This window comes from Populus euphratica, unplaced genomic scaffold (assembly GCF_000495115.2).
Source record: "Populus euphratica unplaced genomic scaffold, PopEup_1.0 scaffold42.1, whole genome shotgun sequence".
Lineage (NCBI taxonomy): Eukaryota > Viridiplantae > Streptophyta > Magnoliopsida > Malpighiales > Salicaceae > Populus > Populus euphratica.
The window spans coordinates 57,430-66,885 of NW_011499903.1; the positions used below are offsets into that span (position 1 = coordinate 57,430).

A 9,456-nucleotide genomic window follows, 5' to 3' on the forward strand; every position below is an offset into this window, starting at 1 on the left:
TACATACTAGTATCTGCGACCCGAGTTACTAAGCTCGTAGGGGTGTCTTAACACCTAATGCCCTAAGACCAACTGGTCTGGAAGTCATTAGCTGAAAGCTCGTTATATGGGTTAAAGATGCATGGTGTTTTTAAATTATATATATAAAAGAAGAAAAAAGACAAAAATAATAATCTCAACCCAAGGAAGTTAACTTTAACCATTAGAACAAAAATTTTGTTTTCTTCCAAGAAAAGCCCCACAATTATGTGATGATACATTGAGCACAAAAGAAAGGTTTATGAATATCTTGTTAAGAGGTATTGAGCAGATATATAAATTTAAGGAGAGTTTGTTTATCTGGATAGATTAACGGAAGTTAAATGATGAATACCTTGCTTTGTGGAATTTGCAAATTATTTTTGTTTTTTAACGCTTTGATTACTAGGGACTAGTAATAAGCTGGTTAGGGGGTGTGATTAGTACTTAAAAGTGCATTTTTATCATGATTTTATATCATCATTTTACACTTGAAGTATCAATAACTCCTTAACTAAAGCATATTTTATAATAATATATCTAATAATATAAGATATCTTTAATTTGTGGTAAATGTTAATTTTAAATGCAGGTCTATCACATAAATGAAAGGATTGATTGATGACTTTAAGAACTTAAATTGCAAGGGAAAAGAGATGACCAAAATTAGAAAAGAGATGTCGGTGCAATCCAAACCGGAACACTATTTAGTAATTGGGTCATATCTGGAGCTATAGATCTCATATTTAGGTCTATTTTATATGGATGGAAAGGTAAGACATAGGCCTACAATTTTCATATGGAACCCAAGATCTAAAAAGGTCATTTTCAAGTCCAAATTATTGCAACAACAAAGAAGCCCGAAGCTGTCCTCCAATCCGAGCATTGTTCAGTATTTTGGCCATATCTGGAGTTCTAGAAGTCCAAATGAGCTAAATGTTTTACACAAGAAAGCTGAGACAATTGCCTATAACTTTCATGTTTTCGAATGGATCCAATTTTGATGTTATCAATGACGTTTTGGGCAGACAAGAGAAGATAAGGATTGTCACCAAGTCAAGAGTTGGCTACCCACTCATCAATTAGTTATCAAATCAATAGTTCCCAATTTTGGCCTATAAAAGGAGGCATTTGCCATGCATTTAGACATCTTGGTCTCCAGATCAAGATCATGCTCTTGCTTTCTCTCTTTGTATTTTTTGTAATGTTTATGCTTTGCTTTCATTAATATCAAGTTTATGCCTTTCATTTCCTTTTCTTTACTTAGTTAACTTTCATCTTATTTATGTTCTTATTTTGTTTATTTATTTTTCTTTCTTTCATTATGTCTAGCTAAATTTATTATGTCAAGGTGAAAAGGTTACACTAATAGTGTAAGAATAAGTATAGTGTAAACTTAATATAGACTTTAATGTTTGATACTAACATGTTTTGTATTTGTTATCTTGTTCACTCTTTAATACTTTACTTGTTAAATGACTAATCTTGATTTATGTTGTATAACACTTGGTACAACAAATGCTTGGCACTTTCATAGCCCATAATGTATGGTATAACCGACACCTGAGCTATGAAAGAAACTTGATTTGTTGTTAACATAAGTTATAATCATGAATGCTTGACGAAATTTACAAGTATTAGCATTAATTGAATAAGATAACTAATGTAATCATGTTAACAATATATAATCTGATTGGAACCTCCTTTGTGTGTGGTTTCCAATTCAATAATAAGAGTTTATACTATACTTGTTTGATATACCATTAGTGGAACCTCTAACCTGGTTTCCAATTGAATAATAAGAGTTTATACTATACTTGTTTGACATATCATTAGTGAAACCTCTAACCTTGACATTTGTTATTATCATCGTTTAATCCTTACATTAATATTCCATCTCCAAGTTCTCATCTTCTTCTTCTTCTTCTTCTTCTTCTTCTTCTTCACTACTACTATATTATTATTATTATTATTATTATTATTATTATTATTATTATTATTAGTACTACTACTACTATTATTATTATTATTATTATTATTATTGTTGTTGTTGTTATTACTATTATTATTGTTCTTGTTGTTATTGTTATTATTGTTGTATTATTGTTATTTATAATTTGTACAATTAACCTCCCTGTGGTTCGACCCCGGTCTTGTCGGGTTATTTATTACTTCGACACTCCTGCACTTGGGAAAAGACATCAATCTTTTCGTCGTGTCACACGTGAAGCTTGGAGCATAGAGAAGTAAAAGTAAAACAAGCAAATGGCTTTATAAGAACATCAGCTAATTGATCTGTTGAGAAAATGAAGCAAATATGAATCTCCTTCTTAGTCACTCGATCATGAACAAAGTGATAATCAACCTCAACATGCTTCATATGAGCATGAAAAATCAGATTAACAGATAGATAAGTAGCATTCAAATTATCACACTAGATTGTGGTAGCAAAACTAGGGGAGAAACATAAATTTGATAAAAGATAGTAAAGCTAAAGAACATCAATAATATCATTAGCTAAGGCCTTATACTCTGCTTTAGTAAAGGATCAAACAACAGTGCGTTACTTGCAAGATTTCCATGAAATAGGAGTGGTGCTAAGAAATACAATGTAGCCACTCATGGATTTTTTATCATCAATATTGTTGGCCCAATCGGCATCAGTAAAACCATGAAGAGACAAAGTAGAGTCTCGAGTAAGGTGGAGACCAAAAAAGGATGTACCTTTTAGGTATTGTAGGATACGCTTAACAGCGGCCTAATGGCCTTCAGTAGGAGCATGCATAAATTGACATACCTTGTTCACGGCATAACAGATTTCGGGTGAAGTAAAGGTGAGATACTGAAGAGCACCAATAATTTGATAGAAGTGAGTGACATCTGAAAACAACTCAATAGACTCCATATCAAGTTTGAAAATAGACGTTGGTGTATCAACAGGTTTATAAGATGACATACCAGCACGATTTAAAATATCAAGAACATACTTGTGTTAACTAAGCACAAGACATATACTGGTGGGAGCAACTTTAATCCCCAAAAAATAATGTGTATGACCCAAGTCTTGAAGTTTAAACTCCAAACTCAGCAAGGTAATAAGGTGATGAATCAATTCAGAGTTAGTTACTAGTAATAAAGATGTCATCCACATAGACAAGTAACAAATATCATGAGTCCCATTCAGAATAAATAGGGAGGTATCAACCTTTGAAGTTCAAAAACCAATAGTTAGGAGAAAATCACATAGTCGCATATACCAGGCTCGCGGTGCTTGTTTTAAACCACAGAGAGATTTGTGAAAGCGATAAACATGAGAGGGCAAAGTAATGTTGACAAAGCCTAGGGGTTGTTACATGTAAACAACCTTATGAAGTGAGCCATTGAGGAAGGCATTGTGAACATCAAGTTGTCAAATCTGCCATCCTTTTGAGACTGTAATTGTGAGAACTAACCGAACAGTAGTTGGTTTAACAAAAGGACTGAAGGTTTTTGAATAATATATGCCTTCCTATTAGGTGAACCCTCACGCAAGCAAGCAAGCATTATACCGGTCAATGGCCCTATCGGCTCGACGCTTGATTTTATACACCCATTGACAACCAACAATGTTCATAGATGGATCAAACGGCACTAATAACCAAATGGCATTAGCATGTAAGGCTACAATTTCATCCTTTATGGCAATATACCAACATAAGAACTAGTTAGTTTCCTTAAAACTAAGAGGCTCAATAGTAGATAGGGACATTACCCATGAAGCTAAAACTGGTGGAGAGGAAGTAGAAACAAAGCTGATGTTGGTAGTCTTTGGTTGTCAAGGATGCAGCACTAGGGGATGCTGCCGAATATGTGGTGGAGTAGAAGGCGAATCAGTGGAGGTCAATTATGGAAGAGAGTATGTGGAGAGATCCACATATAAGTCTAGATCGGACAAAGATTGAGCAAAGTGCCCGATGTAGAAAACAATGTCGATAATGAGGTTGGAGAGGCTGCAATAGAGGGCAAATCTAGTAAAGATAAAGTTGGCACGACAAAACCTGAACCTACAAAATGATCAAGATACATAGATGGAGATGATGGTGAGGGGACCGACAGGTTGGTGGGAAGGGAAGGTGGGGTTGAGACTAGTTAAGATGGAAAAATGATGAGGGGAGGTAGGCTAGAGATAGTGATAGGCGGAGAGGAGGATGGGATGGGAGGACAGACTTAATGAAGGGGAAAACTTGTTCATGAAATCTGATGTGATGAAAAGTATTGATGTGGTCAGACAATAAATTAAGACAACAATAACTTAGATGAGACGAACTATAGCCTAAGAACATATGTGGAGTGAAGCGATAGTCTAGCTTGTGAGCATTGTAAGGACAAAGGAATGGAAAGCATAGAGATCCAAAAGTATGTAAAAAAGCATAATTAGGTGTCTGATATTTGAAGGGAGATTTGTTGCTTAAAATTGAGGTTGACATATGATTAATAAGATAAATCAAGGTTTTAAATGCATAATTCTAGAATTTTAGAGGTGTCTTACAATGGCCTAAAAGATTAAGACCGGTTTTAGCAATATAGCAATGACGACACTAAACCATACCATTATGTTCATAAGTATGTGGACATATAAGACAATGGTGAATACCGATGGTTTTAAAAAAGGAATTTAATTTATGATATTCACCATCCCAGTCAGTTTGTACAGTTTTGATTTTTTGAGAGAACTGACGTTCAACAAGTACTTGAAACTATTGAAACACTTAGAATACATTTGATTTGACAGCAGTAGGTTAAAACCAAAAAAAAATTGTATGCACATCTACAAATAAGACAAAATAACAAAAACCATCAGATGATAGCATAGAGGCAGTGCCCCAAACATCACTAAAGATAAGTTCAAGAAGAGTAGATGTTTTATAGCTCGCTGGTCTTAATGACAAACAAGAGAATTTTCCTAACAGACAAGCTTGACATTGAAAATTAAGATGACGAGAGGTACAAACAACCTTTTTATTCGAAGTTAAGAGACTTTGAATACGGGAACTGGGGTGACCGAGGGGACGATGCAAAATATCAACAGAAGTGATCGCTAGCCACTCCTTCATCCTCTGCCCCAATTAGCCATGAAACCACTATTGTTTGACCTTGAAAAACCACGTTGGGCAGCATATATGAAGGGGGGTTGCGCAAAGGTTGGTAGCAGGGGTGCATTAGTTAGACTAGAGGTACTGAGCTGCGATGTATGAATTCATGAGCAGATAGGTGATTGTGAAACTCAGAGTGTGATAGAGGATCAACATTGAATAACAGACTTGTGACCAAATCATGAAATTCACTGCAAAGTCCTTGAAACACATATAAGTTGAAAGCAGTGAGAGAAATATGTCTATCAATTGCAGCCAATTCATTAAATAAACCTTTTGCGTGTTGCAAGTAGAGAGTGACAATATCATCACCTTGTTGAAGATCCTGAAAAGAGCCATGCAATTGCATGATCCAAGAGTTGGATGAGGAGGCAAGAGCAAGTTCAAGGGTGCTCCAAACACTGGCAGAGGTTGGACAATCAACCACGAGATGAAGAACTTCAACAGAAAAAGAGGATAGCAGAGCACTAAGGATGAACTGGTCTTGCTGTTTCCAAGTCAAGAACGCTTGGTAGGGTCCAAAATTGAAGGTAGCAGAGATAGCAAAAGCTATAATGGATAAATCGTGTGAAAAGGGGCATGGAGTGGAGCCGTCAACAAACAAGAAAACTCCTTGACCAATCAGATATGGCTTCATCTACATACACCAAAACAAATAAAATTTAGTGGTAAGTTGGAGATTAATAACTTGTTGGGTGTTAGAGAGAGCAATAAGAACTGCTGTTGCAGTAGATGGAGCCATGGTCGTGTTGGTTGCTGTGGTGAGTCCACGGACCAAGGGGAAGAATTTGGAGAAGATGAGCTGACATTGATGCCAGCAGCAATACCAACTATATGATCGATGACGATGACAAAAGAGGAGAAGACACAACAATGCAACCTTGATGGATACTGCCTTTGACAGAGAGGAGAAGGCACAATAATGCAGCAAATAAAATTTGACAGCAAAGAGAGCAATTCTACAGCAAAGAAAAGGAAGAGCAAAAGATGCAGCAAAATAGATTTTGCAACAGAAAACACAAGAGCAAGGATGGTGGTAGGAAAAAAAAACATGCAGCAAAAAGTAGAAGAACCTATTTAAAGTAAAGAGACTCTGATACCAAGTTAAAATAGAGATTTACAATAATTTGAGGAGTACCTTAGTAAAGTAGCTCCTCTACTATTTATATAAGTAAGGCATTGTATATATATTTACAATAATTTGAGGAGTACCTTAGTAAGGCAGCTCCTCTCCTGTTTATATAAGGCATTGTATATATGTTACAGTGCAACCTATTATACATGATAAAACTATATAAGAGGAAACATAATATTTTCTATTTTATAACACATCCCATAATAATCACAAGATGTTGAACCGAAAACGAATTTAAAAGAACACGTTTAAATGTATTCAAATAATTTGAAGAAAAGACAAAAAGGGAGAAATTAATCCATTCATTTTCACGTTGGCAAACCAATCTAGATATAGCGTCTGGCAAGTGTTTGGGTTTCGTTTTACAGGATGTTGATGCTGTCTTGCCTCTACTTATAAAGTTAGAAGCAACCAACGGTCATAAAAACCAGTACTCGTAGCAAGCAGGCAAGTGGTTTATTGAGCAACATAAGCGAAGCGCTGCTTAAAGACTGCTAATAGCTCAACTTTTAAAACGGATAATGCAATCCTTGAATTTTCCAACACCAATTTACAACAACAACATTACAATGCCTCAAAAAGCTAACCACTTTCTCTTCCGAAACAGAAGAGACCAAACGCCCCGGTTCCCTACTTTAGTTCTCGCGGCCGAGCATGACTTGACACTCGAAGACGAAGAAAATAAAGGAGGGGCGGTGGTGCCATTGCCGGAGGGTCTACGGAGGGAGGTTATGCCCCGGCACGTGGCAGTGATAATGGATGGCAATGCGAGGTGGGCCAGGAAGCGGGGTTTTTCAGCAGCATCTGCCGGGCATGAAGCTGGTGTACGGTCACTTAGGGAGCTTTTAAAGTCGTGTTGTGAGTGGGGGATTAGAGTTCTCACTGTTTTTGCCTTCTCTTATGATAATTGGACTAGGCCTAAGGTCAGCAGTCTTCTCTCTCTTTTCCTTTCTTTAATTTGGCAGGTATTTTAGTAGTGATCAGTTCACAAATTCTTGAAATAAAAGGCCTTAAATTTTATTATATATATATATAGACACACACACACACACTTTGATTGTGATTGGAGTTTGTAGGACAGGAAGTGCAGAGTGGATTAACTTGTTGTAGTGCAGGTGGAGGTTGTTTTCTTGATGAGTTTATTTGAAAGGATGTTGAAGTCCGAGGTGGATAACTTTATGAGGTAGCTCTCTATCTGCTAGTCCATTCTCTTACCATCTATCCAGTGTCTTCATATTTCTGTCTAGTTTACATAAACAAGGGGAATTTGTAAAACTCGAATGATTTTGGCATGCAGTGGCAATAAGGCTCTTCGATTTTAACACATCAGGAAATGACAGGAAAATAATCAAATGTTGAGCCTGTGGGTTATTATTACTGTACCGAAAGAAGATGATGCTATTGATGAGAAATCTTATCGATCCCAATCCAATTTGCTTGGCTTCTTTTTTTTTTCAAGCTGCACTCGTTGCTTTAAGAGAAAAGGTTATATAATTAGAGTTGAGTTAGCAGCGTACTATGATGTTTCAGGTTGACAAGCTCTTTTTTCTTTTTTATGTCCAAATACCCATCTAGTAACTTGGTTTCCAAAAGTAATTCGTGGCAGACGAATTTGCTTTTGCGTGTGAGACTTTCATCAAGTCTAATTCATTTGGAACATATCCCTTTTATAAATCTGGACTTTCTATCCAAAGATAGTTCTGGATGAAAGTTTTGCTCCAAAAAAAGGTTCCTTTATATGATCAACAGCATGTTTTAGTGTCAACCTAATCGTAGATCCTCTCTGATTGACAGAAGTTTGGCTTGATTTGTGTGTAGGCGATATAATGAATGTGAATTTGAATCGAATGTTGAGTGATCAAATGAATAATAACCAGTGAAATATTATTTTATGTTTATGGCATCAGTGCCGTAGAAATGCCATACAAAGCCATTTGAAAATAACATTAACATTGAGAAAGGTGTCTATCAGTTTGATCTATTATCGTCACTTTTTTTGGTCTTGATGCTTCTTTTGCTACTCACAGGAAGGGTATTCGAGTCTCTACAATTGGAGACTCCTCCAGGCTCCCAGAGTCTCTAAAAAAACTGATAAGTGATGTAGAGGAGAAGACGAGAGACAACTGCAGACTCCACCTCATCGTGGCAGTCAGCTATAGTGGGAAATATGATGTTACACAAGCATGCAAAAGCATTGCTCACAAGGTGAAGAATGGTATTGTTCAGTTGGAAGACATCGATGAAAGCCTACTTGAACAGGAGTTGGAAACAAATTGTGCCCAGTATCCATGCCCTGATTTACTGATAAGAACCAGCGGAGAACTTCGGATCAGCAATTTCTTACTGTGGCAACTGGCCTACACTGAGCTTTTCTTTGCAGAAGCGCTCTGGCCTGACTTTGGAAAAGCTGAGTTTATAGAGGCCTTAACTTCCTATCAGCAAAGGCAGAGACGCTATGGTGGACGACATTCATAACTGCATGCTATTTAGATTCCTTGAATTATTTATATGAATTCCATTTCTGTCAGGCAAAGCTCTCTTCACCGTTTGTTGAGCTTCAGCTCTGAAGCCCAGTGCTCCGGGATAGCTAGTCGAATAAGCACCTAACACGTGTGAGTGCAGCGGAGCAAGCATTATCCTATCATTCAATGCCATTGTATGATTCAAGGCGTTGTATAATAAAATACTAATTGTTATTAAATAAATAAAAAGCTTTGTTTTCCACACGCTGCGATTATGTTTCTGTTCAGATATCTTCTGTTCCATCATGTCAAGTGCAGATGGACAAGAATTTTCGCAACCAAGATTGAGAAATCAAGGTTTCCAAAAAAATCTGAAAGCAATATAGTTGAGTACAATAGAATGGCTTAGGTTGTGCCTTAACCAACCAACCTCTGTTGAGTACAATAGAATGGCTTAGGTTGTACCTTAACCAACCTTCCTCTTATATTTATATATGTGTAGCAGAACACCGCAATAACTGTGCAGATTACTGATGCGATAAAAAAAAGTGATGTCTTTTCTGAAATGCAGAAGTGTCAAAGTAATAAATAACCCGGCAAGACCGGGGTCGAACCATAAGAAGGTTAATTATACAAATTATAAACAACAATAATAATAATATTAGTAGCAATAATAATAATAGTAGTAGTAGTAGTAGTAGTAGTAGTA

At 36.4% G+C, this 9,456-nt stretch overlaps 1 protein-coding gene across 1 annotated transcript; it reads left to right on the plus strand.

The window, feature by feature from the left end:
* The first annotated feature begins 6,712 nt into the window (after positions 1–6,712).
* On the plus strand, positions 6,713–8,852 carry LOC105133060 (dehydrodolichyl diphosphate synthase 2-like). The gene is made up of 3 exons (XM_011036872.1): positions 6,713–7,208; positions 7,401–7,468; positions 8,313–8,852. Exons 1-3 carry the CDS (start codon positions 6,807–6,809, stop codon positions 8,758–8,760), a joined length of 918 nt encoding a protein of 305 aa, XP_011035174.1. The 5' UTR covers positions 6,713–6,806; the 3' UTR covers positions 8,761–8,852.
* Positions 8,853–9,456: the final 604 nt, after the last annotated feature.

Coding starts and splice junctions, on each gene's coding strand:
- LOC105133060 (XM_011036872.1), top strand. CDS start 6,807: ATGCAATCCTTGAATTTTCCAACACCAATTTACAACAACAACATTACA. Junction 7,209..7,400: donor ATAATTGGACTAGGCCTAAG/GTCAGCAGTCTT, acceptor GTTGTAGTGCAG/GTGGAGGTTGTTTTCTTGAT. Junction 7,469..8,312: donor GAGGTGGATAACTTTATGAG/GTAGCTCTCTAT, acceptor TGCTACTCACAG/GAAGGGTATTCGAGTCTCTA.